Genomic DNA, 20685 nt, shown 5'->3' on the forward strand with positions numbered 1-20685 from the left:
AAGCTCACACGCGAGTCCTCCAGTCATATGTCCTGATAAACATGAAGAAATATCCAAACAACCTGTCAAAAAGGGTTCTACTTCCGGGACATGTAAAATTGACCCTCTGGTGGTGGCTGAACTACCGAAACCTGAAGTGAGGAGTAAGCTGGGATCAGCTTCCTCTAAGAATATTATGTACCGACGCCAGTCTGAGAGGCTGGGGAGCCGTGGTCGAGGATTCATACTTCCAGGGGCAGTGGCCCCAGAACATAAGATCCGGATCTTCGAACCTAAGGGAGTTGATGGCGGTGGAAGAGTCACTGAAGGCCGCATCAACCCTTGTCAAGAACCATCATGTTCGGATATACTCCGACAACGTGACCACGGTGGCATATCTCAGACACCAGGGGGGCACAAGGTACGCCAGCCTAAAGAAGGTAGCAGCAAGGATCTTCCTCTGGGCAGAGAAGAACCTGTTATCCATTTCTGCGGTACACTTGAAGGGGTCGGAAAACATCCAGGCAGACTTCCTGAGCAGGAAGGACGTCCATCCAGGAGAATGGTGTCTAAACCAAGAGGTCTTCCAGGCTCTAGCCTCGAGATGGGGAGACCCAGAGGTCGACCTGTTTGCGAATGCGCAAAATACAAAAGCAGCGACCTATTTCTCCCTCAGTCCCACGTACGGAGCCCAGGGGACGGATGCTTTTGCCCATCCATGGGTCTTCAGACTGGCCTACGCCTTTCCACCAATCCCGATGCTGGCAAAAACATTACAAAAGATCAGAGCGGACGGGGTCACGACAATCCTGGTGGCTCCCATGTGGCCAGGACGAAGCTGGTACAGCACTCTGTTGGACATGGCCCAGGAAGGTCCCTTGCTTCTACTCCAGAAGACCGACCTCCTTTTTCAGGGTCCATTACTACACTCGAACCCAACCAAGTTATGTCTAGCAGCTTGGTTATTGAGGCCAACATTCTGAGAGCCAAAGGGTTGTCGGATGAGGTAATCCGGACCCTTCAAAAAAGCAGAAAGCCGGTAACAAATGCAATTTACGGCAAAGTATAGAAAAAATTTTCCTCCTGGTGCCTTCAGGGGGCCCCTGACCCCACCCACCCAAATATTGCCCAAATACTAGATTTCCTGCAGAAAGGGTTAGATCTAGGGCTTACCTATACTTTCAACGTACTTGGAGTATCTGTTCCTTTTTTGACCAAGACCTAGCCAAACACCGCTGGGTCAAGCGGTTTATGACAGCGGCAGGCAGAATTCGCCCTTCGCTCCCTAATCGGGTTCCTCCCTGAGATCTTAATTTAGTACTCAATAGCCTAACACAGGCCCCGTTTGAGCCCCTGTCAGAAATCCGATTAAAAATGCTTGCCCTCAAACAGTGTTTCTTGTGGCAATCACATAAGCTAGACGGGTGGGGGAGCTACAGGCCCTTTCGGCACAGGAACCTTACCTCCTACTCAATTCAGACAGTATAGTACTACGCCTAGACCCCCCTCCTTTATGCCCAAGGTGGTGTCAGACTTTCATAGAAGCCAGGATATCGTGTTGCCCTCATTTTGCCCAAATCCTTCTAGCCCGAAGGAAGGAAAGTTTCATACCCTGGATGTCCGCAGGGTAGTTCTCCGTTACCTCGAAGCAACCAAGGATTGGAGAATCGATCAGAACCTGTTCCTTCAGTATTTAGGAAGAAATAAGGGGAAGAAAGCGGCAAAGAAGACGATAGCGGGCTGGGTCAAGCAGTCCATCTCTCTGGCATATTCTTCAAGACATCTCTCTCCTCCCGAGTCGTTAAAAGCCCACTCCACTCGATCAGTCGCTACGTCCTGGGCAGCAAGAGGAAATACGTCTTCAGAGCAGATATGCAGAGCGGCCACCTGGTCCTCTGTGCACACCTTTACTAGACACTATAGACTGGATTTCAATAGGGATCTGACATTTGGCAGACGCGTCTTGCAAGTCGTAGTCCCTCCCTAATAAATTAACGTTGGCATGACTCCAAGGTGGCTGTTGTGGAAGGTGACTAGAGAAAATAGAATTAGACTTACCGGTAATTCGGTTTCCAGGAACCTTCCATGACAGCACTAATTTCCCTCCCGATATGATATATTTACCTGATGATTCCTGCTCTACTGGCGGTAACTATTCATGCTAGTATGTTCAGAAAAAACACTGAGGTAGCAGAAAGGGGAGGGTTATTTAACCTCTTTGTGTTCCTGTCCCCTATTAGGGCGGGGAGACAACCTCCAAGGTGGCTGTCCGTGGAAGGTTCCTAGAAACCGAATTACTGGTAAGTCTAATTCTATTTTTTTTTTTTTTTTTTTTTTTGGTGTACAGATATATGTATCTATGCACCTCATGAAACAAAAAGGGTGTGTGTGTGTGTGTGTGTGTGTGTGTGTGTGTGTGTGTGTGTATATATATATGTATGCATATGTGTGTGTGTGTGTGTGTGTGTATATGTATGTGTGTGTGTGTGTGTGTGTATATGTATGTATGTGTATATATATATATATATATATATATATATATATATATATATAGAGAGAGAGATTGTATATGTGGTGTGTGTAATAAATATACATAGATATATATTTAGAAATACTGTGAATGTGAGGTTTTGGTGCTGTAATCCTCAGATGGGAGGAGACAGGATCACTGTGCTGTCACTGCCCCAGTGCTGGGATGACTTGCATAGGCCTGGGCTGGGACAGATGCTAACAGCCAATGAGTGCATAGGGCTGGGCTGGGACAGATGCTAACAGCCAATGAGTGCATAGGGCTGGGCTGGGACAGATGCTAACAGCCAATGAGTGCATAGGGCTGGGCTGGGGCAGATACTAACAGCCAATGAGTGTGCATAGGGCTGGGGCAGATGCAGCCAATGAGTGTGCATAGGGCTGGGGCAGATGCAGCCAGTGAGTGTGCATAGGGCTGGGGCAGATGCAGCCAATGAGTGTGCATAGGGCTGGGGCAGATGCAGCCAATGAGTGTGCATAGGGCTGGGGCAGATGCAGCCAATGAGTGTGCATAGGGCTGGGGCAGATACTAGCAGCCAATGAGTGTGCATAGGGCTGAGGCAGATACTAGCAGCCAATGAGTGCATAGGGCTGGGCTGGGCCAGATACTAACAGCCAATGAGTGTGCATAGGGCTGGGCTGGGCCAGATACTAACAGCCAATGAGTGTGCATAGGGCTGGGCTGGGCCAGATACTAACAGCCAATGAGTGTGCATAGGGCTGGGCTGGGCCAGATACTAACAGCCAATGAGTGTGCATAGGGCTGGGCTGGGCCAGATACTAACAGCCAATGAGTGTGCATAGGGCTGGGCTGGGCCAGATACTAACAGCCAATGAGTGTGCATAGGGCGGTGCTGGGTAAGATGCAGCCAATGAGTGTGCATAGGGCTGGGCTGAGGCAGATACTAGCAGCCAATGAGTGCATAGGGCTGGGCTGGGCCAGATACTAACAGCCAATGAGTGTGCATAGGGCTGGGGCAGATGCAGCCAATGAGTGTGCATAGGGCTGGGGCAGATGCAGCCAATGAGTGTGCATAGGGCTGGGGCAGATGCAACCAATGAGTGTGCATAGGGCTGGGGCAGATGCAGCCAATGAGTGTGCATAGGGCTGGGGCAGATGCAGCCAATGAGTGTGCATAGGGCTGGGGCAGATGCAGCCAATGAGTGTGCATAGGGCTGGGGCAGATGCAGCCAATGAGTGTGCATAGGGCTGGGGCAGATGCAGCCAATGAGTGTGCATAGGGCTGGGGCAGATGCAGCCAATGAGTGTGCATAGGGCTGGGGCAGATGCAGCCAATGAGTGTGCATAGGGCTGGGGCAGATACTAGCAGCCAATGAGTGTGCATAGGGCTGAGGCAGATACTAGCAGCCAATGAGTGTGCATAGGGCTGGGCTGGGCCAGATACTAACAGCCAATGAGTGTGCATAGGGCTGGGCTGGGCCAGATACTAACAGCCAATGAGTGTGCATAGGGCTGGGCTGGGCCAGATACTAACAGCCAATGAGTGTGCATAGGGCTGGGCTGGGCCAGATACTAACAGCCAATGAGTGTGCATAGGGCTGGGCTGGGCCAGATACTAACAGCCAATGAGTGTGCATAGGGCTGGGCTGGGCCAGATACTAACAGCCAATGAGTGTGCATAGGGCTGGGCTGGGCCAGATACTAACAGCCAATGAGTGTGCATAGGGCTGGGCTGGGCCAGATACTAACAGCCAATGAGTGTGCATAGGGCTGGGCTGGGCCAGATACTAACAGCCAATGAGTGTGCATAGGGCTGGGCTGGGCCAGATACTAACAGCCAATGAGTGTGCATAGGGCTGGGCTGGGCCAGATACTAACAGCCAATGAGTGTGCATAGGGCTGGGCTGGGCCAGATACTAACAGCCAATGAGTGTGCATAGGGCTGGGCTGGGCCAGATACTAACAGCCAATGAGTGTGCATAGGGCTGGGCTGGGCCAGATACTAACAGCCAATGAGTGTGCATAGGGCTGGACTGGGCCAGATACTAACAGCCAATGAGTGTGCATAGGGCTGGGCTGGGCCAGATACTAACAGCCAATGAGTGTGCATAGGGCTGGGCTGGGCCAGATACTAACAGCCAATGAGTGTGCATAGGGCTGGGCTGGGCCAGATACTAACAGCCAATGAGTGTGCATAGGGCTGGGGCAGATGCAGCCAATGAGTGTGCATAGGGCTGGGGCAGATACTAGCAGCCAATGAGTGTGCATAGGGCTGGGCTGGGCCAGATACTAACAGCCAATGAGTGTGCATAGGGCTGGGCCAGATACTAACAGCCAATGAGTGTGCATAGGGCTGGGCTGGGGAAGATGCAGCCAATGAGTGTGCATAGGGCTGGGCTGAGGCAGATACTAGCAGCCAATGAGTGTGCATAGGGCAGTGCTGGGGCAGATGCAGCCAATGCGTGTGCATAGGGTTGGGCTGAGGCAGATACTAGCAGCCAATGAGTGCATAGGGCTGGGCTGGGCCAGATACTAACAGCCAATGAGTGTGCATAGGGCGGTGCTGGGGAAGATGCAGCCAATGAGTGTGCATAGGGCTGGGGCAGATGCAACCAGTGAGTGTGCATAGGGCAGTGCTGGGGAAGATGCAGCCAATGAGTGTGCATAGGGCTGGGGCAGATGCAACCAGTGAGTGTGCATAGGGCAGTGCTGGGGAAGATGCAGCCAATGAGTGTGCATAGGGCTGGACTGAGGCAGATACTAGCAGCCAATGAGTGTGCAGTGGGCTGGACACTGACCTTTAAGGTGTTTTCCAGCTATAGGAAGTACAGATATACCATTACTTTTGGATTGGGGAGGATATGAACCTCACTGCTGGGACCCCCATCAGGACACCGAAAGACGAGCTCACTGTTTCCCTACACACACAGATTTTTATACATTTATGCATCTTGTTAAGGTTAAACCAGAATTTGACTTACGGTAAATGTTTTTTTTTGTTTGCTTTTTTATTAAAGGCAGTTGTCAGTACTTGAATATTAATGATGGGTCATCAATATTAAACTCTGCAGGTGTGAGATCCAGCAATGACTTTTCAGCTGCCATGGTATTGGGAAGTACAGGTATTCTGGGCTGGGACAGCACTGCCCCATACACTGTAATGGAGGTACCTGGGTGCTGTGCTTAGATCCCATTCACTCCCCTGGGAGCTGAGCTGTAGCACCAGTAAGGCAAGTACACTGTATGGGGTTAGCTTCTTGCATTCTCCACAATGCCGTTACACACCGTGAGTGACAGTTCTGTATTTGACCACATCTCGGAGTGTGGCACCCTGTTTATACAGTGCAGATCTAGTGCAGTTTTGTCTTGCAGAATGGTGGCCTTGCAGTTCAGGATTGCACCACTAAAAAGATGAAATGATACATCCTGGTTTTGGTTCTATAAAGCCATTTAAGGGGCGCTCCACATCTGATCTGTACGGAAACAGGCCTTACAAAGTTCACACTTGTGTCGCAGGCTCTGACGCAAAGTCCGTCGTTCTAGCTGGGGAAATAAAACGCACAGCATGTTGTGCTATTTTGTACAGTTAAATGATTGCAAGCCAAACAGACCCCAATATAGTCAATGGGGTCCATCTGTCAGCTTTTTATGTCTGTCATATGACGGACATGTTTCTTGCAGGGCTCCTGCTTTTCTTATTACTGAACAGAAATGTAGAACACGAAGGACAAGTGTGAACACGGCCTACTCTTTATAGACCAGTGACCACAATTTTGTAGACAAAGGCAAACATCCTTTCTATTGTGGAAGAACTAAAAAAGTTGCGTTTCTGAGACTTTCTCACTGGCAAAATTCCTGCAACTTCCTCTTATAATCCAGAACTGCTGGCGACTTGCTTGTGAGGACATGCCGTCAGTGGGAGCTTACTGTTTGTCATTCTCCTTTGCTTCTGTAGATGTGAAACCTAGCAATGTTCCCGTGCAAGCCCCCATCGAGATCCCCATGACCGCCGGTTCAGAAGTCTCTGCTTATTCACACCATGGTCAACTTCCCCAACCCTACCAGCTTCTCAACGTACCTCCTTTAGAGTCGAACAGCCACGAGGACCCCCCAGACTATTTACTGCTAATCAACTGCCAAAGCAAGAAACCAGAGGCAGCAAGGTAATGTCTTTCCTAAGGAGCAATCTTTTGAATCTTTAAATCTTGGAAATGTATGTACCTTAGTGAAATGATTAGTGAATGTCTACCTTTCAGAAGTCAAGGAGTTTGTGTATTTTTTTATGTAATCCCAAGGTATTTCCCATCAGTCTTATTTCTTAAATGGAAACAGTCATGAGCATTTACTCCTAGAATGTATTATCAGCCTCTATTGATGCCTGTATTATCACTAAATGTGTTTTGGAAAGCTATGTTTTGTCCCTGCTTGCCGTCACTGGACTAGTTCTGGACCACTGTCGATCATGTGATGCTCTGCTTCATTCAGTATTCATAATGCAGCCTGCTGACAGTCACTGATCCGTCACTGACCTGCCCCCTAGTTTACATAATGAATATATGTACATACTGCAAAAAAAAAATCTTCTGCAGGCGGGCACCAGCCGTGGCACCTGCGCTGCAGCATAATCACGTTTCATGTGCAGTTAATCACTATTCTTGGTTTTCCTGTAGCGCCACATAGGCATCATGAATTAATTGCCCTCCTGCGGGTCACTGAAAGGTCACTCGACCCGCAGTGACAGGACCCTTTGTACTTCACCACAGAGGGCGTGGCTTAGCCCCCCGTGGCTACGATCGCTCTGATTGGCTGTTGAAAGTGAAATTGGGTGCTCCAATGTTTAGGCTCACAGGGGCTCTCCAAATGCGACATGGCAACCGCTAACGATTGGAACTAATTTTCCATTCAAAAAGTCAAATGGCGCTCCTTCCCTTCCACGCCCTGCCGTGCGCCCCAACAGTGGTTTATGACCACATATGAGGTATCGGTGTTCTCAGGAGAAATTGCCCAACAAATTTTAGGATCCATTTTATCCTGTTGCCCATGTGAAAATGAAAAAAATGCTAAAAAAAAAAAAGTTTTTGTTGGAAAAATTTAAATGTCCATTTTTTCCTTCCACATTGCTTTAGTTCCTGTGAAGCACCTGAAGGGTTAATAATCTTGAATGTAGTTTTGAGTAGCTTGAGGGGTGCAGTTTTTAAATGGTGTCATTTTTGGGTATTTTCTGCCATATAGACCCCTCAAAGTGACTTCAAATGTGAGGTGGTCCCTAAAAAAAAAAAAAAAAAAAAAATTTTGTAAATTTTGTTGTAAAAATGAGAAATCGCTGGTCAACTTATAACCCTTATAACTTCCGAACAAAAAAATATTTGTTTCCAAAATTGTGCTGATGTAAAGTAGACATGTGGGAAATGTTATTTCTTAACTATTTTGTGTCACATAACTGGTTTAACAGAATAAAAATTCAAATTTTGAAAATTTCCGTTTTTCACAAACGCAAAAATTATCGACCTAAATTTACCACTAACATTAAGCCCAATATGTCACGAAAAAAACAATCTCAGAATCGCTACGATCCGTTGAAGCGTTCCTGAGTTATTACCTCATAAAGGGACACTGGTCAGAATTGCAAAAAATGGCCTGGTCATTAAGGTCAAACTAGGCTTGGTCATGAAGGGGTTAATAATAAATGTGTTTGAGGTTATCCTGATCGTGTAAAAAAAATAAATAAATAAATAAATTTGAAAATGGCGCCCAGTGCGCCTGCGCAATAGCAGCTCTCGGGGTATATAGAGGTGATCCGATAGCTGCTATTGCACGGGCGATGTCATCATGCTAGAGAATAAAAAAATGTTTACTCCAAGATGGCGCTACCTGTGCAGCAGCAGCAGCTATCGGATCACCTCTATATACACCGATAGCTGCTACTGCGCAGGCACGACAGGTGCCGTTTTCAAATGGATTTTTTTTTTTTTTTTGCGATCATGATAAGCTCAACCACATTTAGTATAAACACAGTACACTTGCGATTATGCTGCGGCGCAGGTGCCACGGCTGGTACCTGCCTGAAGGTTTTTTTTTTTTTTTTCCAGTATGTGCATATATTCATTATGTAAATTAGGAGGAAGGTCAGTGAGGGATCAGTGACCGGTCAGCCGTCTTCAGTATGAATAGCTAATCAGAGCATCACATGAAGACCCCCCCCCCCCCCCCCAACACACAGGCCCTCCCTGAAGCACGACCATATCATTATCTGAAAATAAAGATTAAACAACAACCAGAAGACGGATTTCATCACCAAGGTATCATTGTAATCAGTATAATACTGATGGGTTCCCTTTAAATTTATCCTGCTATACTTGGTCACACCTTTAATTAACTCATCCATATGGTAAATACTGGAACCTCTTCTCTTTGACGCGTGTAGAATTATTTGGTAGGAAGCAACTGTTTTTCCAGGTTTGCTTTGGTCAGTCTGCAGTGCAGTTAACTTTTTGTGATAAGTTTTGAAAAAAAAAAAACTGTTCACAACAGTAAGTTAAGGTGACATAGATTAAATATGCATCTATGCTCGGAGTAAAGTGAGAAATTCAACACTATTCAGTAACGTTTAAAGAACTCAAGCAGTGGGAGGTCTGCTGTAAACATCACCTAGGAGACACTGAGGCTGCTGTATATACATCATCAAGGTGACATCGAGGCAGCTGTATACACATCTAGGAGACACTGAGGCAGCTGTATATACATCTAGGAGACACTGAGGCTGCTGTATATACATCATCTAGGTGACATCGAGGCAGCTGTATACACATCTAGGAGACACTGAGGCTGCTGTATACACATCTAGGAGACACAGAGGCAACTGTATATACATCTAGGAGACACTGAGGCTGCTGTATATACATCTAGGAGACACTGGGGCTGCTGTATATACATCTAGGAGACACTGGGGCTGCTGTATATACATCTAGGAGACACAGGCTACTGTATATACATCTAGGAGACACTGAGGCTGCTGTATATACATCTAGGAGACACTGAGGCTGCTGTATATACATCTAGGAGACGCTGAGGATGCTGTATATACATCTAGGAGACGCTGAGGATGCTGTATATACATCTAGGAGACGCTGAGGCTGCTGTATATATATCTAGGAGACGCTGAGGCTGCTGTATATACATCTAGGAGACGCTGAGGCTGCTGTATATAAATCATCTAGGCGACGCTGGGGCTGCTGTATATACAGATAGGTCCATATATATTTGGACAGAGACAACATTTTTCTAATTTTGGTTCTAGACATTACCACAATGAATTTTAAACAAAACAATTCAGATGCAGTTGAAGTTCAGACTTTCAGCTTTCATTTGAGGGTATCCACATTAAAATTGGATGAAGGGTTTAGGAGTTTCAGCTCCTTAACATGTGCCACCCTGTTTTTAAAGGGACCAAAAGTAATGGAACAGATTAAATAATTGTAAATAAAATGTTCATTTCTAGTACTTGGTTGAAAACCCTTTGTTGGCAATGACTGCCTGAAGTCTTGAACTCATGGACATCACCAGACGCTGTGTTTCCTCCTTTTTGATGCTCTACCAGGCCTTCACTGCGGTGGTTTTCAGTTGCTGTTTGTTTGTGGGCCTTTCTGTCTGAAGTTTAGTCTTTAACAAGTGAAATGCATGCTCAATTGGGCTGAGATCAGGTGACTGACTTGGCCATTCAAGAATATTCCACTTCTTTGCTTTAATAAACTCCTGGGTTGCTTTGGCTTTATGTTTTGGGTCATTGTCCATCTGTAGTATGAAACGACGACCAATCAGTTTGGCTGCATTTGGCTGGATCTGAGCACACAGTATGGCTCTGAATACCTCAGAATTCATTCGGCTTCTTCTGTCCTGTGTCAGATCATCAATAAACACTAGTGACCCAGTGCCACTGGCAGCCATGCATGCCCAAGCCATCACACTGCCTCTGCCGTGTTTTACACATGATGTGGTGTGCTTTGGATGATGAGCTGTACCACGCCTTCGCCATACTTTTCTTTTTCCATCATTCTGGTAGAGGTTGATCTTGGTTTCATCTGTCCAAAGAATGTTCTTCCAGAACTGTGCTGGCTTTTTTAGATGTTTTTGAGCAAAGTCCAGTCTAGCCTTATGATTCTTGATGCTTATGAGTTTCTTGCACCGTGCAGTGAACCCTCTGTATTTACTTTCATGCAGTCTTCTATTTATGGTAGATTTGGATATTGATACGCCTACCTCCTGGAGAGTGTTGTTCACTTGGTTGGCTGTTGTGAAGGGGTTTCTCTTAGACCGCGCTGGAAAATACCGGCGCTTGCGCAGTAGTGACTATATGCTTCGAACACAGTGGGGCAAAGCATACTGCGCAGGCGCCGGGGGCCTTTACATTGCGCAAGCGCGGAAACCAACGGTGTCTGTGGTATTCACAGACGAAGATTACGTGAAGCAAGCTGAGGAGGTGGGGGGGGGGAAGACTCCTAAGCCACGCCCATCGGACCGGACCACGGTGATTTGCATGCATCCACAACAAGCTAAAAAAGGTATTTATGCCTCAAAGGTGCGGGGTCGGGAGTCAAAGACCCGACTAGAATCCTTATGGGACGCACAATTTAGTGATATCTTTACATGATATCACTAAATATAGGTGACAGATTCCCTTTAAGGATGGCTTGTTTCACCTGCATGGAGAGCTCCTTTGACTGCATGTTTCCTTCACAGCAAAACCTTCCAAATGCAATCACCACACCTCAAATCAACTCCAGGCCTTTTATCTGCTTAATTGAGAATGACATAACGAAGGGATTGCCCACACCTGTCATTGAAATAGCCTTGGAGTCAATTGTCCAATTACTTTTGGTCCCTTTTAAAAACAGGGTGGTACATGTTAAGGAGCTGAAACTCCTCAACCCTTCATCCAATTTTAATGTGGATACCCTCAAATGAAAGCTGAAAGTCTGAACTTCAACTGCATCTGAATTGTTTTGTTTAAAATTCATTGTGGTAATGTCTAGAACCAAAATTAGAAAAATGTTGTCTCTGTCCAAATATATATGGACCTAACTGTATATCACCTAGAAGACACTGAGGCTGCTGTGTAGACGTCGCTGGCCAGTGCACTAGTAAATGCTTTGTGCGCGTACACTGTGGAAGTATTAAAAGAACTGTAGTCCACAGGGAGTCTGCCCCAAGACCAGACCAAATGACATCTGTCCATATGCCAGAGTTTCCGCTCCCCTGTGTTATGGGTCAAGTCATAATGACAAATTTCCTTTAAAAACCTATGTCCTTGTGCTATAGCTGCTACATATTTTCTGCATCAAAATCCACAGTGCTGAAAACTGATGCGCATTTCCTTCCAGATATGATACAGATTTTCAAATCCTGCTTTTTATTCTGAGAATTTTCTGCCATTTTACAATAGCAGCATTATAAATTATATATATATTTATATAATTGCCTTGTAATGTTTTCATTTCCTGTTTTGTCCAGATGTCAGCGTATCCCAGAATTCCAAGGGGAGGAAGTTTACCGACCACGATATTGGGACACCCGAGTGATGGGTGTCTCAATATGGAAACTGCTGCTGGTACCAACCTATTGCGCGGTACCACCAGCGGAACACCGTAACAACCACACACACTATATGCCGTACGCACCACTCACACTGTCACACTCACAAATTCACACTCACCCTCATACTCTCACTCACGCACACACACTCACGCAGCCTCTTGCACTGTACCACCAGCAGAACACCGTCAGCCTGCGTGAATTCCACGCAGGTGCAATGAATCATTCGGCTGATCCTGGCAGCAGACGCACGACGTGTCTACAGGCTGAGGAAGCACGTTAAAGGGGTTTTCACATGAAAGAAAGTTCATTTTAAAAATTGTCTGTGTCTGACCGTGTACAGAGCATACCACATCTCCTGGGCAGGGGAGGAAGCAAAGACAGTTCTGAAATTACAGCAGGGGATAACGGAGGATTCATCTTGTGAGGTAAAATATTTCACTGACTGTTTTTAAACAATATTTTACCTCTACAAAATGTATCCTCTGCAATCTCCTGCTGTAATGTCAGTATTGTCTTTTGCTTCCTCCCCTGCTCAGAAGCTGTGGTTGCTCTGTACGTGGTCAGACACAGGGGTGAGAGAGAGCACAGGGGGGAGACAGCTCAAACGTAACAGCACATGAGGGGAGAACACAGCACAGGAAGGAGAGAGACAGCAGACAAGGGGGATAGCACATGGGGTTGATAGGTCAAAGAAGCGAGCACAGACGGGAGAAGTCAGCACATGGGGAAAGAGAGAGTGGATATGTGGGTGAGCACATGAGGGAGAGATTCTCAAGGCTGCAAAGCCTGCCCCCATCGTGACATTACTGCCATCCCGATGTGATAGCATCGGGCCTCCATCTAGTGTTATAATAAGTAGCTGGGGACATATGAAAAGTCAATATCTTGCAAGCCATTATTCTGTGGCACCTTGTGGAAGCTGGTGAAAGGTAGCCTGACAGCTTATGCATACTGCCCGATCCATGGGCAACATGTACCCGACACTGGCTGTGTGATCTCGGACAGGTATGTTTGAATCTGAAATGCCGTGGCGTCTCTTCCTGCGTTCGTGTATGGGGAGAGGCCGGTTAGTCATGGACAGTGGGCGGTAAAGCTGCTGGGGACTTCCATCCGGGTTGGTACCCGGCGGCTTCTCTGAACCCACTGTCAATAGCTGGCAGGTATCTCTGTATACATGCACACACAGTAAGAGTCCTGTCCCTCCAGGACATCGGGCAGGAAGACCCAGCAGCATTTCAGGTAGTCATGTCATGTTTGTGAAACCAGTGACATTATGGATCCAATCGATTTCATTGTCCTTACAAATAAAAGTGCTCTGGCAATATATCTGTGTAGACATTCACATTGTACTGTTCATTCCTGTGTCACTTTGTCGGTAAATTAGACATGGGTCAACGTCTGTCGCCTCAGAGGAAGATTATCTACTACTTGAAGATTTTGAGAGCAAAAAGATTTCCTGGCAGTGAGTGCTCTTCTTGTAACGGCAGGTGCACTCTGCATGGTGTTCATTCACTCACACCTAGCATTTTGGATTGAACGTTTTACAGATTTAATGGTTATTACCGTGGATGTGTGTGGTGGTCTGAAATATTGGCATTGAAATGCATCACCCATTATGTTCATATAGTTTAAGGGCATGCAGAGCAGAGAGAGAAATCTGTTGTGTTTTATCATGCATTCAATTTTCTCACGTGTTTGTTGCTTTTTTTTTTTTTTTTTACATCGCCTCATTCACATTGTCTCCACAGGGAATTCTCACATTTTAAATATTTACCCAGTTAAGTGATTTGAAAAAACCCAAATACATGTTTTAAGGAAAAGTGATGCCTTGATATCTGCAATCCGATGTCTTGTTCCAGAGAAATTTGACTTTTTTCTTAATATGTAAATGAGCTGTTAGGTCTGTGGGCCAGACACAGATCTCCCTGACATCCTGCCTCCAGAGCTTGCTTTAAACTAAACCAGTGTGACACATGTGACGACTGATACTGCTCTCATAATCGCTCATAGCTCTACAATAAGGTTGGAGCCAGCACAGCACAGAAGAACTTGGTCTCATTGCAAACACATTTGCAGATTTCTCCGCTCTGCTGTCCTGCCCTTACCTCTCATTGGCAGCCTGTTAGATGGAAGCTGCAGATGTTTCTAATGAGGCAGACTTAAGCTCTGCTGTACTGTATTGTTTGTTCTCCTGATCCCACTGCAGAGCTGTATATGATCACTGACAGTCATTACATGTCTCACTCTGGTAACTCTCCCTTTGATTTACAATAATCATTGGAGGCAGATTCTCAGGGAGATCAGTGTCCGGCCCATACATCTTTACATATTATCAATAATGTGGATTTCTCTTGAATAAAACATCAGATCGCAGCTATCAAGATCTCATTTCATTCAACTTTCTAGGACCTTTGTGCCCACATATACTGTTTAGCAGAGTTGTACCTACTGACAGATTTCCTTTTTTTTTTCGTTTTTTTTTTTTATGGCCCATTTACCCTTGTTGACTATATTCAAATAGTGTGGCTCATGTTTCTACGTATTTAGAAGCAATGATGGTGACAGACTAAATGCTAATGTGATCATTCTGTCCCCAAATACAGTACATGTTATCGTCAGCATATCCCCTCTGTCACAGTGCGGCTAATTAATGATTTTAATGCATGCATCCTGCGAATGAATGTTATGTTCGTTCGTTGGGCGATTGCCTGCATGTTTATATGGGCCAATTATTGACTTTGGTAAAAGGGCCTTTAGAACAGTAGCATGTGCCCAGGGATTAGGAGAAGACTTCTTTTGTGCACTGATTCTTACTGGATGACCTACACGAGCAGGAATCAGTCCACTGTCTGCACGAGAGGACCATTAGCTGTATCGTTACCTCCATCACTGGTCATATTAGCTGTATGCTCGAAGAGGGAACCATGAGGGCAGCAGGGGGCGCTACAACAAATGTGTGACTGCAATCCTTACACACAAAAAGCATTTTCTTCATGATTCCAGTTTAAATTGCATTCTTATTTTGTGTCATCTAGCAGATAAAATGAAACGGGCAGTGAAAGGACTGCATACTGATCCTGAGTGTAGGTCATCAGAACAGTGGGAAACTCCCTTATACATAAACTTATAGCTACACTCAAAATGAGATTTGGTGAGAAAGGAGGGTTTCATAAGACGCTTTGGATAACGCTGACTTAGTAAGCGGAGATATTGAACGATTAGTTGCTGACTTCACCGTTCTCTACTCAGTAAAGTCTGCTAACAAGTCATTTATGGCAACTATCTGTTAGTAAGTAAAGACTCTTCTGACTTGGACATCTTTAGAAATCTGGGTACACAGCCCTTCTCTGGAGCCCTGCCGCCTATTTCACAACATATGCGATAATATACAAATACACATTTGTTCAGTTCATACTCATGGCCTTTTAATTTTGGTTGCAAATGGTTATTACTCACTGATAATACTGCTCCTATAGTGAGAACCTGTTCTGTTAGCATGCAAAGCTTTATGCTTCAAAATAGTTTTGTTTCAATAAAAAAAAAAAAAAAAAATCCAAAAATGCTTTAGGGAGAATTGTATACGTATCCCTGAACGTGGTTTTGGCAGCCAGGATGAAAACACCCATTGTTTCTGGTGCCAAAATGTAAAGATTTGACGAACAATGCACAATAGCGGAAACGTGCTTATAGTGGGTTACACATCTCTCTAAGTGCATAAAAATAGTACTATAACGCTAACCCCCCCGGTTGCGTATACACAGTACTCAGTTATATATTTTAACATCTTTCATGCGTATTTTCTCATGTGCTGTCTCCTTACCAAATGGAAAAAATAGATAAGAATCAATTGCTCCAGTGAAATGCCATTTTTGTGTCTGAGGTTTGGGCAGATTGCTTTTTGAGCTGGATTTGAGCACAATCTGTGTTCAAAACACACATATATGTGTATATATGTATGTGTATATATAATATAGTTGTGTGTGTGTATATATATATATATATATATGTACGTGTGTATGTATATAATGTGTTTATGTATATATAATATATGTGTGTGTATATATGCGCACACACAGGGGTTGGACAAAATAATGGAACCACCTGGAAACATCAACAAAAGTTAGTTTAATAATGTGGCGTAGGTCCACCTTTTGCGGCGATTACAGCCTCAATTCTCTGAGGTATGGATTCATACAAGGTGTGAATGGTTTCCAAAGGAATTTTAGCCCATTCTTCAGTTAAAACACCCTCCAGTTCTTTGAGCGACGATGGCGGCGGAAATTGACGTCTAACTTGAATCTCTAAAATCGGCCATAAATGTTCAATAATGTTGAGGTCTGGGGATTGTGGGGGCCAGATGAGATGCTCAACTTCATTACAATGTTCCTCGTGCCATGCTTTAAAGATTCTAGCTGTATGAATTGGTGCATTATCATCCTGAAAGATGGCGTTCCCCTCCGGAAACAGTCCTTGAACCATAGGATGCACTTAGTCGCCCAAAATGCCTAAATCGCGGCTGTTAATTCTTCCATGAAGGGATATCATTGGCCTGGCGGATATCCACGAAATAGCACCCCAGATCATCACAGAACCTCCGCCATGTTTTACGGTTGGGAGAAGGCAGTCTGGATGGAATGCTTATTTCGGCTGTCTCCAAACGTACTCTCGGCTGGAGGTCGGAAATAGGGTACACGATGATTCGTCTGAGAATATCATGTGTTTCCACTGCTCGAGGGACCAATTCTGGAGGTTTCTACACCACTCTAAACCCTTGGAAACATTTGTCATTGTGAGCAGCGGTTTTCGAATTGCAGCTCTTCTGTGGAATCCAGATTTGTGCAGCTCCGGACGAACAGTTTTCGTGGGAACTGGGTTCTGTAGGTGTTCAATGAGCTCAGCAGTGATTTTCGGAGCTGTTGTCTTGCGATCCTCTCACAATTCGCTTTAGAGTCCGACAGTCTCTCAGTCAACTTCGACTTTCGGCCGGACCTGTGCTTTGCTGCGGACGTTTTTCCTTCTCTTTCAAACGCAGTCATTACTTTGGAGAACAGTACATCTTGACACGCCAAGCATTCGGGCACTTTCTGTTACACTAGCGCCTGCCATACGAGCACCAACAATTTGGCCTCTTTGAAAATCCGAGAGGTCTGCCATTGGCATCAGGTTCTCATCAATGTTCTTACAATTCTGCAAAACAAACAGTTAATTACATACACATATCACATGACACAAATAATCAACTACAGGACATTACCATATGTCACGGTTTGCATGTTTATAACATGTTCGAAGATTATGATGCCAAAACGTTAGGTGTTTCCATTATTTTGTCCAACCCCTGTATGTGTAGGTGTGTGTATATGTACATTATATATGTGTGTGTGCATATGTGTATATATATGTGTGTGTGTATACAGTATGTGTGTATATATGTATGTTAGCTCCATAGAAGTGGATGGATACAATATAATATGTGAAATAACTAAACTACCAACTGTGTGTAAACTTCTGGTCAGAGTTGAGTGTAAAAGATTTACACGGACGCACACACGCACATATAGACAAGCACACATAAACGCACACACACTCATTTTGGCAGAATGCTTGTGTATTCAGTAGGTAGAGCAGAAGACCTGCAACCACAAAAGTCTGGTGGCGGATTATCTTCCCCAACATTAAGTGTTGGTGGAAGAGTTGGACCCCCCATATACATGAATAATCGGCTGCTGTTGCCAATATCCTTGTGCACTCTACATGTTTTCTTCTGATTTGCTTGCAGGGAAATTGTGGAAAGTGAATTTGAGCATTGGTTTGGTGCCATATGGGGCCATAGTTGGGTACAGGAAACTTTGCTCTACATTAAAAGTCAGGGAGTAAATGGAAAATGCACCCTGGACTACAACGTTCAGTCAAGGTTAAGAAATAAAACCAATTATAGAAACAGAACATTTCTCTTTTAATGGAGATGGCACATGAGAAAATGGACTCACCTGTACTAACGTGCAATGTTGCTTGCCAGTTTTGGATTCAGGATATATATTTTAATCTCGCATTCAGCTTGTGATATTTGTCAAGGATGATGAATAATGACTGCAGGTTTATTTTATATTCAGATCTCACCCGGATTCTGCAAAGTCTGCGCCATCTGAAACTGACTGCAATGACAACGTTGCCACTCATAAGACCTCCTCCTCCGTACACAAAACCTCCGGCCTAAATGGATACTTCCAGCAAACTAGCGTATATGACTCTCCATCCCGTGCGGGATCCTGTTCAGAATCGAGTTTATATAACCTCCCGAGAAGCTATTCACAAGATGTTTTACCAAAAGCAGTGTCTCCCTCTGGTACTGATGTGGATGGGGATCAAAGTGTTTTTAATATGTCAGGGGCCTCCTTATTGGAGTCCCAGCTAAGGCATATGTCTATAAGCTATGACATTCCTCCCAGCTCGGGAAGCACTTACCAGATACCCCGGACTGTGCACGAAAACTCTTTAGGGCAGTCTACGACAAAGTTAGAAACTATTGCAGATGTTCCACCACCAAGACCACCAAAGCCTTATTACTCTTCCGAGCGCTCCCCCGCAGAACACAGTTTAACCCGCACTGCCTCAGAGACTGACAGTAACTACTGCGTCCCTACGGGAGGAATGGCCACGTCACGTAGTAATACCGTTTCTAACTTAGAATTAAATAAATACCGGAAAGGTAAGGGTGCATCTTAGCTGATAAGTTGTGGAAATGAAGAAATGTGACTTTTTGTCAGGAGTAGTGTAAGGATTGTGTATGTTCACAATCTAAAACATGGTTATGGATTATATACATTCCTGATACTAAATGTATAATTTAATTGCAAATGTCGCCTCTCGGACACACAGGATGTGACATTCTCTCCCTTATCCGCCTGGTCCCAATAATGTATTGCATAGGCTTCTGGGTCACGTGTCATCCGCAAAGTGCCCTCTTTGCTTATTTAATGTATTTTGGAAAATTTAGGGATCTGTGGCCAGGAAGTAGGCCTGGGTAATAGCACACTACTTATCTATTAACCAGAAAGCCATGCCGGGTAGTATTCAAGCTGTGCGAGTATAACAGAAAAGAACGACCTGTGATACACAAAGTGTTACACGGTGAAAATAATACAAAGACAGAACAATAAAACAATCACTGTGGTGATATTACCTTCAAAAAAAATATTCTATATATACATTACAGATAAGTGCATTAATAGACATTGAAGAGTGTGTTGACCATATAAATAAAAAACACAGAAAAGTGTCAGTAACAAGGTGGCTTTCTGCTCCATGATACAGGTCCTTCTCACAAAAATTAGAATATCATCAAAAAGTTAATTTTTCAGTTCTTCAATACAAAAAGTGAAACTCATATTTCTAAATAGAATCATTACAAACAGAGGGATCTTTTTCAAGTGTTTATTTCTGGTAATGTTGATGATTATAGCTTACAACCAATGAAAAACCAAAAGTCATTATCTCTGTAAATTAGAACAAAAAACACCTGTAAAGGCTTTGTAAAGGTTTAAAAAGGTCACTAAGTCTGTTTCAATAGGCTCTGCAATCATGGGGAAGACTGCGACTTGACAGATGTCCAGAAGACAGTCATTGACACACTCTACAAGGAGGGTAAGCCACAAAAGGTCATTGTTAAAGTAGCTGGCAGTTCAGAGTGCTGTATCAAAGCTTATTAGTGGACAGTTGAGTGGAAGGAAAAGTGGTAGAAAAAGGTGCACAAGCAACCGGGATAACCACAGCCATGAAAGGATTAAGAAAAGGCCATTCAAAAATTTGGGGGAAATTCACAAGGAGTGGACTGCTGCTGGAGTCATTGCTTCAAGATCCACCTCACACAGACGTATCAAGGACATGGGCTACAAGTGTTGCATGCCTGGTGTCAAGCCACTCATGACTAGAGATGAGCGAATTTGATCGGGTCCCTACTTATTCAGCAAGCTATAGCACTTATTGAATGAGCTGCAGAGGGAATCCGGACATGCGCCCGCTGAACAGCTGTTGAGCTCCCCATCTGCATGTCGCGGTTGTGTCAGTCACAGCACATGCAAAAAGAGCCCAACACACAGGCTCTCCATGCATGTGTTGTGATTGTGACACAGCTGCGGAGCTCAAGAGTTGATCAGACGGCGCGCTCCAGGTATCCGGGTTCCCTCTGCAGCTTATTTGGTAAGTGCTATAGCTTCCTGAATAAGTAGGGACATGATCAAATTCACTCATCTCTACTCAGGACCAATAGACAAAGCCAGAAGCGTCTTACCTGGGCCAAGGAGAAAAAGAACTGGACTGTTGCTCAGTGGTCCAAGGTGTTGTTTCAGATGAAATTAAATTTTGCATTTCATTTGGAAATCAAGGTCCCAGAGTCCTGGAGGAAGAGTGGAGAGGTCACAATCCAAGGTGCTTGAGGTCTAATATGAAGTTTCCACAATCAGTGATGGTTTGGGAACCATGTCATCTGCTGGTGTAGGTCCATGTGTGTTTTATCAAGACCAAAGTCAGCGCAGCCATCTACCATGAAATTTTAGAACACTTCATGCTTCCCTCTGGCAACAAGCTTTTTGGAGATGGAAATTCATTTTCCAGCAGGACTGGGC

The 20685-nt window shown here is 44.8% G+C and overlaps 1 protein-coding gene across 2 annotated transcripts in view; it reads left to right on the forward strand.

Moving 5' to 3' along the window:
- Positions 1-20685, forward strand: part of GAB1 (GRB2 associated binding protein 1) — a 164513-nt gene that overhangs the window by 110153 nt on the left and 33675 nt on the right. For both annotated transcript variants that reach the window (XM_073549783.1, XM_073549784.1), the window contains exons 3-4: positions 6426-6633; positions 18175-18770. In XM_073549783.1, the coding sequence (XP_073405884.1) occupies positions 6426-6633; positions 18175-18770 (804 nt within the window). The remainder of the gene's footprint in view (positions 1-6425; positions 6634-18174; positions 18771-20685) is intronic.

Source organism: Dendrobates tinctorius, unplaced genomic scaffold (genome assembly GCF_039654945.1).
Source record: "Dendrobates tinctorius isolate UK_male_01 unplaced genomic scaffold, ASM3965494v1 ptg000161l, whole genome shotgun sequence".
In the NCBI taxonomy this organism is placed as follows: Eukaryota; Metazoa; Chordata; class Amphibia; order Anura; family Dendrobatidae; genus Dendrobates; species Dendrobates tinctorius.